Source organism: Saccostrea echinata, unplaced genomic scaffold, assembly GCF_033153115.1.
Source record: "Saccostrea echinata isolate AGI-Se365-2 ecotype Australia unplaced genomic scaffold, CSIRO_AGI_Sech_v1 ptg000041l, whole genome shotgun sequence".
Classification (NCBI taxonomy): domain Eukaryota; kingdom Metazoa; phylum Mollusca; class Bivalvia; order Ostreida; family Ostreidae; genus Saccostrea; species Saccostrea echinata.
In genome coordinates this window covers 3,583,355-3,604,752 of record NW_026889790.1, presented here as the reverse complement: position 1 = coordinate 3,604,752, position 21,398 = coordinate 3,583,355, and the positions used below count along the sequence as shown (strand labels likewise).

General features: G+C 34.7%; 1 protein-coding gene across 2 annotated transcripts in view; it reads left to right on the top strand.

Moving 5' to 3' along the window:
• The first annotated feature begins 2,747 nt into the window (after positions 1-2,747).
• LOC133200780 (phosphatidylinositol 3-kinase regulatory subunit alpha-like) overlaps positions 2,748-21,398 on the top strand; it is a 45,245-nt gene continuing 26,594 nt past the window's right edge. For both annotated transcript variants that reach the window (XM_061336574.1, XM_061336573.1), the window contains exons 1-2: positions 2,748-2,857; positions 9,461-9,730. In XM_061336574.1, the coding sequence (XP_061192558.1) occupies positions 9,472-9,730 (259 nt within the window). In that variant the 5' untranslated portion in view covers positions 2,748-2,857; positions 9,461-9,471. The remainder of the gene's footprint in view (positions 2,858-9,460; positions 9,731-21,398) is intronic.

Genomic DNA, 21,398 nt, shown 5'->3' with positions numbered 1-21,398 from the left:
ATGGAAATGGAGAAATGACTCTTAAATCTCACCGTATGTTTAACTAATGTAAAATTCAACATATAAGATTGATAAAGTACATTTTTTTATTTGTTATCTCATTTGAAATTGGTAATAAAATGATTATTTTCCTGTTTTTAGTCTTTAAACACATGATTATTTTCCTGTTTTTAGTCTTTAAACACATCCCCCCCCCCCCCCCCCCGTGAAACAACAAAACCTTTACATGGTATGATTTTGTGGAATAACAATTCATAACAACTGAATTGTTTTCCATTAATTTCTATAGTGAAAAACAAAGTTTTACCAAATTAAAGACTTACATCTCTTTGTTTTCCCAATGAGTAATGTTTTATGAAAATTCACATAAATATCTATATAAATATGAAAATTTATTCAAATATGCGCGGCAGTTGGCAGTAAGCAGTTGGTTGTCGTATATATGGAATTCCATGGGATAGGGAAAGAAAGGAATTTGTATGGAATTCCATATACGACAGCCAACTGCTTACTGTCAACTGCTCACTGCTTACTGCCAACTGCTCACAGCTTACTGCCAACTGCACACTGTTCGTAGATGATATTGCCTGTTTTGTTATCTTTAATACGCATGCTTAATTGAATAAACCCTATGATAGATAACAATAATATTAAGCTTCATCGATACTCTGATAAGAGAGACAATTCTTAATGATATATATGTCTATTCCTTTATAATCTTGTCAAGTTGAAGGGTCTTTTTTGTCCAATTTTGCCCCGCAAGCTATGCTATAATTGTTTGTATTTTACTTAAAAAATAATAAAGTCTTAAAAATAAGAGTTTAAGAAACATTTTATATGAGTGAGCAGAGGATTTATTAACCTTAATTACAAAATTTTTTAATTTTTAAACAGTGAAGGCAAGGAAGGAATAATAGGAGGAAAGAGTATTCCCTCTTAAATACAAAACATCTAATTCCCACATTTCCTTGCAGGCAAATAATTCAATAGATTTTCTGATGGGGGGGGGGGATTAAAGGCTTATATATACCCAGAAAAATGGGGGGAGACTTTTAGTAGGATCTTGGGTAATATTTGTTGGTATATGCATTTATATCAGAAATACTAATAAAAATCATAAAGGTCTTTTACCCTATGTAAAAACAGTTGATCTCAGTCAAGGAAAAGCAATTTCAGTGCGGGGGAAGGGGAGGGGGGAGCCCAACATAATTCCCTTGACAAAAAATAAAAAAAAAGTCACAGGCGTCTTTATTGAGAGAGCACTACTGTATAGGATATGAATTGTTGGAAATTTAGTATGTACGACCCCCCCCCCCCCCCATGTCACTACCACGAATGTTTTTACAGATCTAACATTAGCCATTAAAACGATTTACATAAGACACATATAAAAATTCACAAATAGAGGTACTTTTCCTAGGGTAAAAAGAAACACCGAAAGATATTGCTAGATATTTTACACTATATGCAAAAATTATGTTATTATAATTTTCAGTAATATATTTCTAGTATAAATACATATATCAAAAAATGTTACTCAAGACCCTTCTAAAAGTTTGTTCTTTTGTTGTATGTGAACCCACCACCCCTTTTCCCGCGTCAAAAAAGCTACCAAATTATTTGCCTGCAAGGAAATGCAGAAATTAAATGTTTTGTTTTTAAGAGGAAAAACTCCTTCTTCCCATTTACTCCTTCCTTGTCTTTACAGTTTGAAAATTCCTAAATCCGCCAAATTTTGTTATTATTGTAAGAACTACGCACGCTTACTCTCGATTCCCGCCTACATTTTCCATCCAAGTGTGTTTTTGTTGTTGGTGTTGTTGTTTTGTTTTTTGTTTGTTTGTGTTTTTTTGGTATTTTTGTTGTGTTTTTTTTTTTTTTTTTTTTTTTTTTTGCTTGTCAAGAAATTTTTGGGTTGGAATTTTTTTTGACTGGGATGGACCCCCTCTGGAAAAAATTCCTGGATCCATGCCTGACTTCTGACTCAATCAGGAAGCAACGCTTCATGACACTAAATATTATTTTCATATTACACCTCATATTTTTAATTTTATGTTGTGATAATAAATTATTACTCTTTCTATTCTCTGTGTTAAAATTTCTTCATATATTTCTGACATAAAAATCATTTCTGAAGAAATAAACAGTGCTTCCTACCTCATACTATTTTTGATTTGAATCTGATGCTTGATGACAATCAATGATGGGAAGTTTAAAAAAAAAATTGTGAAATTTAGAGCAGAGGGTCAGTAGTCCTTAATTTTGATTTACTTGGCCGAGCGAAATGCATGGAACCTGCAGAACGTCATAACAAATAGATAAAAGTAACACTCTCTAAAATTATGCACAAATAATTCAAAAATTTAGAAATTAAACAACTGTTAAAAGAGCAAAATGCAAATCAACTTAAGAAAAAATACAACACCTGTAAAAGTTTAACAAGCTGCAAATTTGTATCTCATGGTTAAAAATAATTGGGATGGGAAAAGAACTAATTACAAAAAAGTTTTAAATCCGCTGCTTAATTATAAATGCATGCTGCAGAAACTTGAATCTGCCTGGTGTTGAAAAAAATACTGATTTGATTTATTGAACAGCCGCCATTTTGTTCTTGAGAAGTTTTTTCCTCTATATATTCTGTCCACGGCTCTCTTATTTCAGAAGTTTCATTAATAGTTTATTATTGATTTAATTCTTTGATTTAGTTTTGGCGCCATCAAGATGCAGACAAACAAGGGAAACAACTTCGTCCAACGTCTCGTGACGTCAAACCACTTCCCCTTCGCTATGGCGGATTGCATGTCAACTGATTTGTGTGAGTGTAGTCCAACCGTGCTTTGACCGCAAGTTTTAACAGGTACTAAGCAAAAAACTTTTAATTTCATATATATAGATAATTTATATTATAAAGAGTGTAAATACTGCTTAACTGCAGGACAGGGTGTTACGGAAACGGTCTTGCATCCTCAGTAGCCGAGGAACAGGGAAGTCCTTTAAAATGTTAGTCAGTGAAAACATACCATGTTTTCTTCCGTATTGCTAAATTATAAAAGTGTCCACTTAAAACAATGTTCACCGATTTTCATTTTTGTGCCATTTTCCTGGAAGTATTTTACACTTTACACTATTTATCTGCAGTGTCTATGCAGACTGATAAAAATATTTCTTTTTAATGAAATTGAACCCGATTTTACTCTGTTATAATTTGTGGACGGTAGCATTTCTCTTAGAAAAAAGTCACTTATACTACTCGTGTTAAAACTGATGTAGCCATTTTGTTTTTACTTTGTGAAAAGAAATTAAATTTGTATCTAACAAGTGGTCCAATTGTGTAATTATACAAAGGATAAAATTCTCCAGGAGGAAGAGCACAAAGAAAACGATTTTTTGAATTCAGTCCTTCAAAATATTAGGTTAGTATGATAAGTATCGTTATTTCTCCCATTTCATCACCCTCAAACAGTCTGATTCTTTTTTGTTTCTCTGTTATTTTAGAGAACCTCTGGTGAGCATTTGATTGGCTACTGTGATGTCACTCTTTAATGTTATGATGTCACATTATGCTACATGATATTGTAATATTAGTTTGTGAGTGATTCACAGTGGCGGATTTAAGGGGGGGGGGGGGCACCGGGTGCCCCCCCTAAAATTGTCAAAGATAGTACAAATCATAGTTTCGTCAAGAAAATGTAAAAATGTCTACTCGGTAGACCTCATTTTTACCCTAAAAAATCTCTAGAATCCAGGAGCTTCGCCCCCTGGGCCTCCACCAGGGCTTCGCTTTGGACCCACTGGGGGCCCCCAGTCCCCTTACCTACTTTTTGCACCCCCCTAACTTAAATTCCTGGATCCACGTCTGATTCATGTTATAATAATGTATAGATAGTTTGAAGTATTTTAGTAGTGCAAGGAGGAAAAAGTTCCATATTATAAAAGTATAACTACTGCTTGTCCTCCTTTAAATAATATTTTTAGGAAAGTTTATAGAAAATAGATTAATCCTGTACTGACATTGAAATTTATTATGTGTCCCAAGTCCATAAGAAGTGGGCAAGATGGATGTGCATATTTCATCAGCTGTTTAGTCTGTGTCCTAAACAGCTCATTATCAAATCAGTTTGTACCCACAGAGTCAAGTCATTACCAGAAGTTTACCTGCACCCAGTTCTGAGTGAAAGTTTCCAGTTGGCAGTGGTAAAGATCTACCTGAAATTTATTGATTTGACATGACTGAGTTGCAGTTTCTCCAGAATATGGATTTATTCCACTAAAGATTCACTGTGATTTAATTGGCTTAATTTGTATCAAAATTTTGATATACAGAAAAATCTGGATGTGTATTCCAAAATCTTGTCTATTATGATCAAAACTGTAGTCCTTTTCAGCAGTATTCAGCAAAATATTGTCTAATCTGAAATGTGTCCAATCTGACAAATTTCTCTGAAAGCAATGGTGATGGGATTAGACAAGTTTCGCTGTGTAGTATCTATGGGCAAAGGGTTAGGGTTAGGGTGAATTGTGAATTTTGTGATCTCTGCCTCCCTGGGGCATGAGGGGTGGGGCTAAAACCATCAAAATTAATGTAATCTTTATGCCCCCCTTCGAAGAAGGGAGGGCATATTGCTTTGCTGCTGTCTGTCAGTTGGTCTGTCTGTCTGTCAGTCCACTAACAGTTTCCGTTCATTTTCTTGGCAGAGGTTGCACATACTGAAATGAAATTTGGTATACAGATTTATCATAGAAATATCTAGGTCATATTTTGTTTTGGGTACGATCAAGCAATTTTTGACAGAGTTATGCCCCTTCTTTGACTTTGAAAAATTCCAATTATTTGCAGTTTCCGTTCATTTTTTCGCAGAGGTTGCAAATACTGAAATGAAATTTGGTATGCAGATTTATCATAAAAATATCTAGGTCAAGTTCTGTTTTTGGTACAATCGAGCAATTTTTGACAGAGTAATGCCCCTTGGATTTTGAAAAATTCCAAGTATTTGGGGGGGGGGGGGGGGATAAGTGTTTCACAAACATCTCTTGTTTTCTTCTTAAATCTTCTTCTTTATTTTTAGACATCAAGCAGCCAAGTTGTCGGCATGATTATAATAAGCATAATTGTGAAATCCATGGCCCAAGGGTCAGAGGTTCTGGTGTTAGGGCAAGGCTATATTGATCATATGCATAAATTCTTTAAAAATCTTCTTCTTTCCTCCTGTATATTTAGCATACATGTAATTATAACAGTGTCTTCACCATACTGAAAAAAATTTTGTTACATGAGGCCAGTTCCAGGTAGGGGTAAAGTGGTTGGAGCCTGAGACTTATGTTACTCAGGTGACCATCAAGGCCCATGGGCCTCTTGTTCTGTATTGGGTTCCTAAATTTGCTAATCATCCATTAAGTTCAATATGGCATATGCAGCTTCAAAGTCTAGTGTGATTAAAGCAGACAGTGTTATATATTCCTCATAATGTGTGTGAAAGACACACATATTTTTTTAAGGTTTCAGCAGCTTGCATATTAAGTTGGTAGATTTACATCATATGCGAGCTTTGAGTCATATTGAGTAGTTTTCATGAAAATATATAAATTATTATGCATATGTGAAAAATGTATGGAAACTTTTTTCTTTGCCACTTTTGTTACAGTTTCATATGTAAGTACTTTGGTCAAACCTGTACTGTTAATAAGACATTTACCTCACATAAATTGTAACTGTGATCATAAATCACAAGATGTTAAACAAAAGGACAAAGTAGACTCTGACTGTTGGGAATTTGAGGATGATAGTTCAAAATGGACTAGTTATTCTGTGTTTAAAACATCTTGTAAAAGAGAAAAATGTATCTAGGAAATGGTTTATAAAATCCACAAACAAGCAAAGATGTGCTTTCTAAATCAATCCAGTTCTTGCTAAAAAAAGATCACATTTCTGATAAAGAAGTTTTTTAAGGTTCAATGCATATTGTGCATTTCAAAATGATTGGAAGGGATGTCTTAATATGGGTGGCAAATGTAAGTTATATTTTTTTTTTTCATGTAATAGGAAGCAGTTTTTATTGGGTGTAACCCATGAGATTTTTTGTACAGTATTAAAATGACTGCATTTAAAATGAAAGTAAAACAATTAATAAAGTTGTGCACAAAAAATTTCAAACAGATATGGCTAAAATTTGAGTGCACACCTAGGCATCGCCCATGGTTGATTTATGCACCATTTTTTACTTCATTGAGACTATGGTGCATGGTTGATGGTGCAAGCCATTCCCAATCACTACTTACTTTTAGATGACAATGTAGATTATGTAATCTTTCATAAAACTGTTTTTAAACACATCACTGGAGGCTAAGACCTTAAAAGCTTTAATCAAATCAATATATCCCTGAGAGATGTTACTGCTGCTACAGCTGTGTGAAAATCATGGAGATAGAATCTGACAAAAACATTGGCATTACCCTAACAATTACACTACAAGCTATCAAACTGGACATGACACATACAGCCACATATGGTACATTATCTAGAAAAATTATTAATCAGTTGTACTAATTCAATATATATGTCATGATCAACTCAGCAGGAAAAATATTACCTTGGCATCACCCAATTTGTAAAGTAATAAACTAAAATTGATTTTTATAAGAAAAAGAAATCTACATATTCACTCTAGAAATTTGGGTCAGCAACTTGCAAAAAAAGATTATTTTAAGCTTCCTTAAATTAGTAACATTTTGATAACTATATCCTTGGGTGGTTATCTTCACTAGCCAAGGGTTTCTGATCCACTACTCTATTGACAAACCCTTGGCCTATCGTGCTATTAAAAATCTGGATTTTTTTCTTGAGTTATGATTGGAGTAAATTGATATCATTTGACCAGTCACTGAGTGCTATAGTAAATGACAATCAGTAGATTTCTTGACTCTATAGTTTTGGGAATGAACAATGATCTGTAAGATAAAATGCCTTTCTATATTTAATAGCTATGGCATCATCCAACTTTTAAGTTGACATCCACATTATGTTATCTTATTGCAGACATTCAGATATAGATTTGCATTATAAATAACAAATAAACATCGCTCGATAACCGCTTGTTAATTATTCTTTAAATACTTAAAATTTGAAAGTGGGTTTTTATTTCTGTCTGTGACACAAGCTGTACGAATGAAGTAAGATTTGACATCTTGATAAACAATCCCGACTTCTGTTAGCATCATAGGCCAAGAGTTTGTGAGGAGAGTGGCGGATCAGAAACCTTGTCTGATGAAGATGGGTGGTGAAAGTTACACGTGTACAATGTGGAGTTATCTGGGTACTTGCTAAGCAGAGTGATACTGTCTACCAGTAATAATATTGCTTTCTCATTTTGGGGTGTGGGGGGTGGGATGGGGATCCAAATTGTCTTAATTTTTCTAAACCATGAGAGATATAGCTTTGAATTCCCTTTGATATCTAGCAGGAATGATGCAAGTTTTCCTTATATACGTGGTCTACCAACCTTGACCGGGTGAACTTCACCATTGACCAATTTTTCACTGTTAACTTTATTATAAAGTAGGCAAAATAGAATTTATGGCTCCAGCATTCAGGATGCAACCTTTAAGATTGTCATAATTTGATAAATGTGCATGAGCCTCCTGGCTTAAATGTTTAAAACCTTAATAAGTAGTGACCATAGTTGTGAAGGAAAGAGTTGTGAATGTATAAATACATTATATGTATTTTGAGTTTTTGATGCATGTATTTGACTACTGTTATTGATAATTATAATGTGCCTGTGTCCTCCCCCCCCCCCCCCTCCCTTTTCCCCACAATCACTCCTAATAACTACTATCCTATCTATCTAAGATAACACACATGATTGAACTTTTTTCTGACTTACATAAATTTTCTGTCAAAGAAATTTCTACTTCAGAAATTAAGTTATCATCAGGGAGATCAAGTCTGAATGTTAGAAATCTAAAAAATGTTTTTTTTTGATCTTGTTGATTTATTCATACACGGAGAATGCATGGAAGGATAATAGCTTGATAAGAGGAATTCGGTGACTGATGTTTTTGCGTATTACCTTCTCTTCATTTACATAGGAGCATGCTTTACTCGGTAAATCGTACAAATCATTCAGGCATTGATTTAATCTTGTGTAACTCATCAAGTGTTCTTATTGAATGACTCACTTATAGATCTTGTTTGATGGAAAGTTGTCTTGTTTTTTATAATTATTAATTGTTTATGAAATGCACACAATTTGATTCACCTGCATCGTGTTTACAAAAAAAAAGGTTGAAGAAAAAGGAAGGTTTGGGTTGATACCAGATAGAGTTACCTCTCTTTGTACATTCTTGTGGAGAGTATTTAGATCTAATTTACGCTATTAATAATAGGGTCTGAGCTAAGTAATCCCGATTATTTCTTATGATAGATTTATGCTCAGTTGTTAATAAAGAAATAAATATAAAAGAACTGTAAATTTAAATTTTCTTGAGAGTAAAGATAATAGATTTGTTTAATTCTTTAAAGAAGTTAATTTTTTGATGAAGATGGTTGACTGGTTGAAGATGAATGGAATAATTTTTAGAGGAGCTGGTTTATGTTTTTTGTGTATATTTTGTGCATAGATCAAACAAGAAAAGTGTTTAGAATGTGAAATATAAGATGTGTAAAAGTGCTACTTAGCTTAGTTATGGTTATAATATGGACTTGAATGGAGCTAAAAGATGACAACCTATAGGTGGTTGGCCCTAAGATCACCCAGAGAGGAAACCTGGCATTTCTTTCCAGAAAGTTATGTGTAAATGATCATGTAACTCCAAGTAGATTACATCTAGAATATCATTTATTATGGAAATGATTAACACTTGTCAATCTATTTTTGTGATCGGGGAAAAAATGTTTTTGTCCTGTCTGTCTTTCTGCAAAAAAAAAAAAATAATAATAATAACACGATTAATTGCCTTTAACTTTTGAACTATAGTAGGTAAACTCCTCACATCTGGCATGCATATTCTATTTAAAAATATCCTTTTGAGTGAACTTAGATCAAAGACCCTGCGTAAATCTGTCTAAGATTAATAAACATAAATAACTACCAGTGCCTGATTAGGATCACATTACATACAAACCTACTCTATCAGGATCAGCATTTGTCCTCAAAAGATGTGGATTTCAATAAAGTAATGGATTGCCTGCATGACACATATGATGTAATTGAATACAACATCTTTCTGTCCATAATTGTAAATAGTATGTCAAGGAACTATTGTTGACATTACAACTTGACCAACTTGGGTGTTTAACAAACACATCTTGTTTTTTTCAGACATCAATTAGTATCAAGTCTTAGATCATTATGAAATATATACATATACATATTTGTACAGAAAGCTTGCACTTTTATGTAGTATCCACTTTTATGTAAGTATCCATTCCTAACTAGTATAACCAGTGATAAAATGCTTCCAGAATTGTGCACAATGGATGGAGTGGAATACTACCGAGCGCTGTACAAGTACGTACCCAAAGAAAACGGGGACGAGGCTGAGGAGGAAATCTCTGACATCCCATTGGACAAAGATGATATCCTGGAGGTCAAACAACCAATCAATGATGACATCCAAAATCCAAAGGGGTGGCTGATTGGTTACAATCAAAACCAGAAGATTTGTGGGTATTTCCCGGGGCCTTATGTAGAGCACATCACTCCTCAGATGATCAAGCAGGCCCCACAGATAGGTATGTACATAGATACATATGATATGTATACTCTAAGAATATTATTAGGTCATTGTCAAGAAGAAATTTGGGTGGGAAAAGAGTATTAATTTTATAGTTTGCATCACTGAAAATTTCAGGGGAAAAAAGTATACACTGCAGTACAGGATTTTCCGAGTATATAGATGATATATATAAGCACAGTTTGTGAGTTAGATGGGTGACTAGTTCATCTGTGATTTTTTTGTAGGAGACATTTCCCTATCAATCATTGACCCTGAGTGTGATAGCACCAGGTTTGTACATAACTCTCACTGCCTCTACTGTGTAAGCCTCCTATCTATCAGGGGGCATTAACCTTGAGCTTTCTGTTGGTATGGATCTCCCAATAGGAATACTAAATTGATTGCTAGTGAAGTGTTGTTATATAAGCTGAGGGTCCTTCACACAGGGCCAGTCAGACACCAGGGAGGAGGGGCCAGTAGGACAGTGACCCACTAACCTGGGTTCAAACACATCTAAAATATTATTATTATGAGTGACACATGTGATGAAGCTATGGGATGGAGGGACTAGACCTTAAACCCCACCCATAGACAGAACACAAATTTCCTATAATTCTAAGACCCATTGCATATCACTTGCAAAATAAGTGGGAAATACACAGCAACTAATTGGTTGTAAGTTGTTGCCATGGTGACATCTTCTGATTCATGGAGAATTGATTTTTCTGAAGAATCTAGTATGCTCTTTTACATAACATTGTTTCCCTTACAATGTGACTCAGACTAACATGCTAAATATGAATGTTATTTATTTAGAGAAAGGGAACAAAAGCTTGTTTTAGGATGTGTTTGATTTTTCTCAAAATAGATTTAAAGTTCTTAAACCCCACCACGGTAGGTCCGTAAAAAGTAAGTCAGGGTGTCATAGGAGTCAATATATTGGTACGGTATTCAGAATGGGGCCCCAACAAAGACCTTGTATAGAAGAATGGATCCTAACCTACAATAGGAACATTCTAATTTAAGTTCTCTACAGTGATCAAACAGTGATCAAACAATCAATTTCAGACTGTGTTGAATGTTGCTTTTCTGGGTCACTGTTGCCTGAAAGAGACCGGAGGAATCAAACTTTCCATTTCTCAAGTACTGAGATCATTGGTCACCTGGAAAAGTGGGATTTTTCAGGTGATTTTGACCACCTGTTCACTAGATATACGTGCTTCAAAGTTCTGACAAATAAATTGGTCTCTGTGTGGGAACAGATTCTTATGAAGACAACCTGACTTCATACAGACCTCTACAGATTTTTTTTTTCTCTTGTATAGGTGGTGTTTTCTTAGAAATCTTCTGTGCTGACAATAGTTTGCATGTGTTCTTGTCAACTACAAATTAGAATTTAGTTCAGAAACAGACTACATTTTAAGAGTTATCTTTGAGAGAAATTGTCAAATAGAAGATCTGTAATTTATACCAAGGATAATAATAGCTCATATGAAGAACAAGAGAACAATAATAAAGAACAAGACTGGGTAAAAGGGATGTCAGTTAGTAATGTATATATATATATATATATATATCTAAGTACATAATGCAGTTTGTCAACAAACAAACCCCGAGATAAAACACTATTGAGAGTGTTGTTGACATAATCAGGGTAATAAATTCAGACAAGTGTTATGAGTTTAGGTACAAAGAGTCAGTTTACAGATGTGGAATGCTCGAGATTGCATAGTGAATTTAGTACAATGATTCTGAGTTTAGAGGTGTGGAATGCTCGAGATTGCACTGAGATAACACGTGTGGAATGCTCACGAGGTAGGGAATGCCACAGGTGTACACCTATGCAGAGTCACACTTTGTAAATATTTGACTGTCATACACTGATCCAGTAACCTGATTTCTCGGGGTGACTCAATATCCACACTTGGTCCTATTGTGCGGCACCAGCTTGATTTGTTTGCTGTACTTTATGCTGGGGTAGTAAAACCCAATCTTTTGTTATGATAACCGATTTCTCTCCATGTTTTGGTCCTATTGAACATTGCTGACCCAGTTACAAACTGTCAGAATGACTTTGTACCTAAAGTTTGCAGTGACTCTGAAATGTGTTGGCCATGTGGAACTTCAGCACAATTAACCCTCAGATACAAGCACCTGGTAACCGAGAAACGGATTGAATATAGGGCAAGGGAGAACAGTCAAAAGAAATAAATGGTCAATGTATTAGGTCAGGAGGAAATGGTCAGAATAGGTCAGGAGGGCTTGTGCTTACCAGCTGATCTCATCTTGATGCTGTCTGAATTCTCTTAGCAGGATGTCTGTATGCTTTATTATTCATGTGCAGATATATTTTCTGACTGTTATAGCAAATTTTGCATAAAAGCATAATTTTTCAATGATAGATCGTTACTGTTATAATAAAAATGAAAGTACAAGTTAATTTAATGATACTTGATTCTCATTGTGCTTTAGACATCAGGTGTTGAATTTTAATCTTCAAAAGTCAGACAATGTGACGTATCTAGTGAAATCTGACAGAGGTCAGAATCACTGGGTCAGCAGTACTTTGTAAATGATTCCACAGGGATAATAAAGCAATATACTTGGTAATAAAACTAAATGTCACAGAGCCATTTAAGTTTGATTTAAAGAGAGGCACAGAAAATGGAAGGGGATTTCCCCAATTTGGATATCCTCTGCAGATGAGGCAGCTTGAGAAAAACTGGGTCCTGGAAACTGGTTTAATTGCTTTATAAATGATGGCTTCATTGCCAGTGATACATAATTGATGAGCTTATGTTGAACATGTTATCAATTTCTTTGAACATGACATGGATATTTGATAAGCATTTTGTAATGTAAACCCCCATCAATTCTTAATTACTGTAAAAATCTTTTATGAGTTTTGGAAATTGCCTTAACACATGAAACTAAATCATAAAGCTCTTCATAAGAAGGTTTGAGAAAACAGGAAATCCAAGTTGAATCTTTTTTTTTTTGACAAGCAGATTTTTTAGAAGGGTTCCAACAATCCCTAGAAAAGTCTGCCACAATTCTGTTGCTAAAACAACAATAATGGTTGACAAAAATCATACAGGCAATAGAGATTTTTTTCCCCAGGGAGAATTCAAAGGATTAAAGACTGCATCATCCTATCATCCTTCCTGTTAAAAACTTTCACTTTTTGTATTGTTTGGAAAAGTAGCTTACATGATATCATTCAGTTGACTGAATTAATCTTAGAAACTATCAAGATAGGGAGATCAGTGAGATTGAAAGAAGAAGGAAAACAAGATGTGTTTGTCAAACACTATGCCCCCATATGGCAGCTTATGTTGAAGGTTAAAGTTTCTCAAATGCAAGTCAAAATCCAGGCCAAAAGATAAAAAATGTTGATACCCAAAGAAAGATCTTGTCTCGAGGAAAACACCTGTGGAATTTGAAAGACCTAGATACAACTGTTCAAAAGTTATGGTGAAGGTTAAAGTTTTTAAAATAAAAGTCAAGCGTCAAGGTCAAGGTCAAAGTGGTTGGTATCCAAAGGAAGATCTCGTCACAAGGATTACATATGTGAAGTATGAAAGCCCTAGCACCAACCATTCAAAAGTTATGGCCAAGGTTAAAGTTTTTCAAAAGTAGGTCAAACTCCTAGTTCAAGGTCAAAGGGTCAAAGTGGTTGGTATCCAAAGGAAGGTCTTGTCACAAGGATTACATATGTGAAGTATGAAAGCCCTAGCATCAACCATTCAAAAGTTATGGCTAAGGTTAAAGTTTTTCAAAAGTAGGTCAAACTCCTAGGTCAAGGTCAAAAGGTCAAAGTCGTTGGTATTCAAAGGAAGGTCTTGTCACAAGGATTACATATGTGAAGTATGAAAGCCCTAGCTCCAACCATTCAAAAGTTATGGCCAAGGTTAAAGTTTTTCAAAAGTAGGTCAAACTCCTAGGTCAAGGTCAAAAGGGTCAAAGTGGTTGATATCCAGAGGAAGGTCTTGTCACAAGGAATACACATGTGAAGTTTGAAACCCTAAGCACCAACTGTTCAAAAGTTACGGCCAAGGTTAAAGTTTTTCAAAAGTAGGTCAAAGTCCAAGTTCAAGGTCAAAAGGTCAAAGTGGTTGGTATCCAAAAGAAGGCCGTGTCACAAAGAATACACATGTGAAGTTTGAAACCCCAAGCTCCAACTGTTCAGAAGTTATGGCCAAGGTTAAAGTCTCATAAAATTTTGCAAAAGTGGGTCAAACTCCAAGGTCAAGGTCAAAAGGTCAAATATGATGGTACCCAAAGAAAGGTCTTGTCACAAGGAATATACAAGTGAAATATGAAAGTCATAGCTCCAACCAATCAAAAGTTATGGGCAAGGTTAAAGTTGACAACAGACAGACAGACAAACAAACAGACAAACAGACAGACAGGACAAAAACAATATACCCCCGGGATCTTTCGATCCGGGGGCATAATTATGGTATAAATTTACTTTTCATATGTTTACTTTTTGCATTTAATTGATATTTATTTGCAACAAATTGTGGAAGTTTAATTTGGAGTCCCCTGTAATGTTTTGCTATTTTACCTATGATACCTATTTGACCTAATCACACCATATTTCACCTGATCACACGTGACATCTGGAAAATGCTACAATGTCGTCAACAATTATATAATGTGCTTTCAACATCAATTAATTACTATTTCATTAATTCAGTAACTTTATTGAGAATACAAATATTGTTAACATTGTGACTTTATATTGTGCATAAGTAGCAAACGAAGTCATTTGACATTTAAAGACAGATGCCACAATTGTTGTAGAAGAAGGTTAATTGGGTTTTAGAAACTTTTTTTCGGCAGACTTTTAAAACCAAATTTAAAGTATATGACTCAATTTTCTTTGAATTTATGAGCTGGGAGTATCGAGGGAGGGATTTGTGTATTTTTTACTTGACTGAATTTTATAGAGGATTAGTTAGAACATCATTTAGAGACTTTTTTAATAAGTACATGTGTTCTAAAGGTTACAGAAAATCATGAAGCAAAGTAAAATAGCGTAAACCAGAAATCAAAAGACTGTTATTCCAAGGAACTTTCATTTTTCTCTGAAATATGGTGCTAAAACAAAACTGCAAACAAGAAAACAAAGTCAGGTCTTGAGATGGGTCAACAAAATTCAAAAGTCCTTTTCAGTACCTTTTTTTTTGTTTAGTTTGGATTTTACTTACAGTAGGTCTAATCAGTTAACTATTTAGGACAGGTTTGACATGTTTGATATTCTGACAATAAGAGACTCGGCCCAGCGAGGAGACAGTAGGCTGGTTCTGTGTACAGAAAGGTCTCTTCATTATTCATTATTCACAGAAAATACGTCATTTAGAGAGGTCTATCTGACAGGACTGGGGAAGCATGTCTAATTACTGACACACATGTAACAGAACGTCACACTCTGCTTAATAGCTTTACTGGGCCCCTTTAAGCATGCCACCCACGTCTTTAAAAAAACCTGTTTCGGCACAATGGCGTCTTAGTTCTAAATGCATTATTAATTAACATGTAAGATTGTCTTACTGTACAGTATCAATATTTGCTCTGGATTTGACATAGTACATCAGATCAGTGCATGGTGTATGGTAATTATAGAGGTATGCTTGAATAACCAGGTTACTGCGCAGATATGGTTGTGTGGTTTGGCAATGGTAATGCACTGCACAATGCAATAAAATATCACAAGCTGCAACTCTTAATGTCAGGAGTTAAAAATATCCCGCATTATTTCAGCAGGAACAAGTTTCCTGTGATGGGAAATAAAAAATATATATCTGTACATAATAGATATTCATCAATAGTAATTTAATAGATACACTGATAAACTCTCTCTCTAGAAAATATGTATGTCGGTTATAAAGAAAATCAAATATATGTATTTATAAGATAGGTCGCACATCAGACATTCAGTGAAAAACTCAGATTTGATCAAGAAACAATGATAAGTCACTCTGTGTCTATTACTTAATTTAATGCAAATAGGAAGAAAAAGTGAAATGAAATGGATCCTTAAAGTTGAAGGTTTAATAGAAACTATGATTCATGGTGGAAGGTTATCTTGACAGAAGACCTTAAAATAAAATTTTCTATTTCGTTGTGTTTAGAATTTGTCTGCGCAGTAGACAAGAATAATCTATTGAAATTAGTATCATTTATTCTAATGACTCCTTTAAGTGGGGAATATAAATCATATCTTTAAAAGAATACTTAGTTTAAAACAAAATTTGCAAAGTATATGATTTATTATGTTGATTTGATGTTAAATTTTTAAGAAAATTACATCAGAACCCTTTATCTCCAAATTGTCATCACTAGACCAACATCTTCTTTGCAATATTTGAAGTTATTTAAGGACAACACTTAGCATATCAAATGACACTCAAAATATACTTTAGTATGAATTTTTTTTAAGGATACATGTAAATTGCCTTGTTGGTATATTTTAAATGCAGTAAAGTCAACATTATATTAGTTTTATAAGAAGTAATGTTAATTTTATTCCTTAGTTTTTCTGAGTAAAATGTTTTTTACTTTGGGGGTAGATTTGCTGTTTTAATTCATTTTTTGCAATGGTATATACCATTGCAAAATAATTATTTAGAATTTTAATTTACAGTAAGTTCAATAAAATTGGAAGAATTCTTATTTTCTTGTCCAACAATAAGCACACCAATGGCAGAATTGCTTATAATTTTGTTCATATAAAATTTGAATATTGATATAGCAAAAAAAAAAAAATAAAAAAATAAAAAAAATAAAGAAATCTTCCATAAGGTCATACCAAGGGTTGATCTACTTTAAACTGGCACTGTAAAAGATAGTTAATTAAAGTGTCAAATCCAGATAGAACTGCTGTGTACACTGACAGAAGTGAGCACCATTTAGTTTAGTTCTAATTTAAGAACATGCTAAGCATCATCAGATGTTCTGTGTGAGCTAGCTTCCTAACAACAGAAATCTTCAGTAACCAATAAGCATTCTTTGACATGGTAAGGACTTCCTCTGACACCAATGTGCAATTCAATAAATCAACCCGGAACATTAAAACATAAAACTTCTGTTTTGTTTTACTGGGTGATGCGTACTGGTGTAACCTGAGGTTTGGGGTCAGCTGTACCAAGTTCACCCGTCCTGGCAATTAGTGGAGATAAAAATGTGAGAGCAGCATTAAATTTGTAGTGGGCTTTCTTTAGATGCATCACTGGTGTACATGATTAGCTCTACTAAAGAGTAATAAAAGGTTAAGTGTCTAGGCCATCTATCTGGCTGTCTGTCTGTCTATTTGTCTGTTATCTCTACTGAAGATTACAATGTGATAAAGTGTCCAGTCCAGCTATGTAGCTGTCTGTTTGTTTGTCTGTCTCTTATCTCTATTGAAGATGACACCATGATACAGTGTCCAGCCTGTCTATCTTGCTGCCTGTCTGTTATCTCTATTGAAGATGACACCATGATAAAGTATCCAAAGTGCCTGAAAGTTTGTCTGTCCTTTATCTCTACCATGATAAAGTGTACAGTCCATCTCTAGCTGTCTGTCATTTATCTCTACTGAAGATGATACCATGATAAAGTGTACAGTTCATCTGTTTGCATTAAACTTTTAATTAAATTGTTTGCATTGACTGTAAACTTTTCACATTTTTAATTCTTCAGAATCATGAAGTCAGGTTTAATCAAACCTGCCAGCTAGAGAGCATTCTATGGTGAAGGAGATTCAGATTTGTTCATATGAAGAAGGGTCACATCCTCTTTCAAGGGGACATTAGTAAGAAGTCATGAAATTCTATTGACATAATTTCAAAACCTTAAAGGACTTATCGCATGTTTCTAAATTATTTGAAATTAAAAGCGTAAAACGTTCCTTATGACCACAGTTTATAAATTTTGTGTTTTTGCTGAGGATAAACCGTGGTAATTAACCAATTATTGACTCAAATGAAAACCCCTGAATTAAAAATCTAAGTTAATTAGATAGCGATCACGTGACCCTGTGACGTCAAAGGCGACAATGGCTGATCAGTTCTTCACGTAAATCTTAGTAAAATATACGCGATACAACCTGAATTTTCTGCGTTATGGACAACCAAATCACTGATTTTATCGATATGAAATTTCATATCCAACCTTATATTTTAGAATTGTCAGCAAGAAATAATCTGAAAAATCCGTTAACATTGTAAAAATAGCAGCGACGATAGCGAGGGAGACGCGGCGAAGACGAAGAAACTTGCCATCACAATACAATTTGATTTGTCATTTTATCACATGTATTAACTTATTTGATTCACAAATTTAATATTACATAACTTTGTTATTCTTCGTTTTTAACATAATATTAATTTATGCAAGTATGCTTTCATATGTTTTGTAAAGGATGGCGGTCTTGAAAAATAATTTTCCGATCATGAAACATTGCCGTAATCAGGTAATCAGACCTACAGATTCTAAATGTTTGGAATAAAAAACTAAAATATCTCAAAATTCTTATACCTTAGGACTAGTTCATGTTTCTACGGTAATTGAAAATCCTGGTAGGAATTTATTTTTTCAGCATTTTTCATAATTAAGCTGCATTTGTCGTTGATAACTTCGTAAATAGTGTGCAAATTCTCATCTCTCTATCACTGAATTGTCGCCTATGATGTCAGAGCAGTATTTCGCCGAAATCCGACTGAAATATGCATATTGCCGTATTTGAATTTCAACTCTCAATATCTCTTAAAATATGCTTTCAACAACATTTATTGTATTCAGAATTTTGATAAACAAGGTTGTAGATAATATTTTTCATAAAATTAAGATTTTTGAAAAATCATGCGATAAGTCCTTTAAGTACCAATAGATCAGAGAACACAAAACTTACATGAATTCTTGGAATAATGTAGATTCAAGTTTATTCAAATTAATGACCTGTGAGGATAAGTTGGGACCACATTAGGGGATGAAAGTTTTACATTGTATGGATTTTTTCCCCTCAAATTTTTGATGATAGGGTTTATGGTTGGGCTAAAATTGGGCTAATATTTTACATATTGCATTTATATATTTTTTTTTTTGAATAAATCTTCTGCAAAAAACCAGCAATGACATGATCGATATATTGATACTGAAGCACCTCCGAGTGAGTGCTGTTATTCTCATTGGTTAAAATTCTACAGATTCAGAATCTTCCTATTATAATCACTGCCAACTACAGATAGGTATTGCTCAATCTGTCCTACAGGATCTTCCCGTCCTAATCACTACCAACTACAGATAGGTATTGCTCAATCTGTCCTACAGGATCTCCCTGTCCTAATCACTAGCAACTACAGATAGGTATTGCTCAATCTGTCGTACAGGATCTTCCCGTCCTAATCACTACCAACTACAGATAGGTATTGCTCAATCTATCCTACAGGATCTTCCTGTCCTAATCACTACCAACTACAGACAGGTATTGCTCAATCTGTCCTACAGGATCTTCCCATCCTAATCACTAGCAACTACAGATAGGTATTGCTCAATCTGTCCTATAGAATCTCCCTGTCTTAATCACCACCAACTACAGATAGGTAGGACAGATTGAGCAATAGCAACAGGAAGATTCTGTAGGACAGATTGAGCAATACCTTTCTGTAGTTGGTAGTGATTAGACAGGAAGATTCTGTAGGATAGTACTGCTAGTAGTGATTTACTAAGGACAAGAGGATCCTGTAAGACAGATTGAGCAATACCTATCTGTAGTTGGTAGTGATTAGGACAGGAAGATCCTGTAGGACAGATTGAGCAATACCTATCTGTAGTTGGTAGTGATTAGGACAGGAAGATTCTGTAGGATAGATTGAGCAATACCTATCTGTAGTTAGTAGTGATTAGGACAGGGAGATCCTGTAAGACAGATTGAGCAATACCTATCTGTAGTTGGTAGTGATTAGGACAGGGAGATTCTGTAGGATAGATTGAGCAATACCTATCTGTAGTTGGTAGTGATTAGGACAAGAGGATCCTGTAAGACAGATTGAGCAATACCTATCTGTAGTTGGTAGTGATTAGGACAGGGAGATCCTGTAGGATAGGATTGGGACAGCAAGGCTAAGAAGGGACAGCTTGGGCCTTTCATATTTGGAGTTGTCAGGACTTGGACAATAAGGCTAAGCAGGGACAGCTTGAGCCATTCCTATTTGTAGTTGTCAGGATCTATTAAGGCTAAGCAGGGACAGCTTGAGCCCTTCCAATTTGTAGTTGTCAGGATTTAGTAAGGCTAAGCAGGGACAACTTGAGCCCTTCCAATTTGTAGTTGTCAGGACTTGGACAGTAAGGCTAATCAGGGACAGCTTGAGCCCTTCCTATTTGTAGTTGTCAGGACTTGGACAGTAAGGCTAAGCAGGGACAGCTTGAGCCCTTCCAATTTGTAGTCAGGATTTAGTAAGGCTAAGCAGGGACAGTTTGAGTCCTTCCTATTTGTGCTTAGGAGTTAATTAGTATAGGAAGGTGTTTTGAGCACCTGTTTCTGTGATTATGACAAGTTCTACAGCCCTGCTGCTGATGGAGTTCTCTGTGTCATATGAAGAGAAATTATTGATTTTTCAACAGGAGACTGTAGAAAGGTTATTTCTAGGGCACTGGTACATAGAAGCCGTGATGTTAATCAGATCTAGTTAGATGAAATAAAAAGGGCCTTCTGTCACTTGTAATTAATCAGGGACTATTCAGACAAATCCTGTTGATTCATTGCAGTTACAGTTCATCATGCTAACTAAAAGATAAAATATAGTCTGAGTCAGACATATATTTGAAAACAGGAAAATATCTTAAGAGGTCAGCACCAACATGTATGTGGTAAATGCAGAGGGAGACACTTAATTTGAATTCCCTCAAATTTGACAAATTACACAATTCATCATCAAAGAATTCATCTTAGTTGGGACAATTCTGTCCTGAAAGAAGCCTAAATATAATTGTACAATTCTGCCCTGACAAGAGCCTTCTCTACAGGGTACAATTCTGTCCAGTCAAAAAATATATACATAAATACTCCATTATAACGGTTTATTGTGTGTTTATTTTGTCGGACCTAGAAATGACATTCTGGATGTCTTATAATATGCCTTTTACATATAGCACTTCCTGATTGTGGTTGATGACAGGGGCTACCTTAAGGTGACATATTCCTTGCATATTGTTGTCACAGGGGGATGTACAGGGTAATTTTTGAAAGAGTTGTAATCTGGAAGCAAATGCTTAAGTATTTTTTTTTAAATATTAAACTACAGTGTAACTACAAAAATAATAACTACAGTTAATAACTACAATGTGGTTTCTGGGGTATGAAGTTATTAAGAGGACTTGGGGGTTCGTGGCCATTTTAAGATGAATTAAACCTCTTGGAAAAGAGCTCTGTATTAAAAGAAAATTAATCAATATTAAAGCTCTTCTTCAGGTTTTGTAATGTAAACTGCATTACTTTTAAAGTCTAGTTTGTTCCTAAGACACTTGACAGGCGAGCTTTATAATTCATGAACCTCTTGTGATGACTTTATTGTGTACATAATGTAGACAGTGCATGTTATGGAGGGTAACAGTTGAAACTGACACCCAATGAGAAAACCATTGTTAATTGATGCATCAGAGGAGGTTGAGTTTTTCTGAGGGGTGTCCATTTCAAC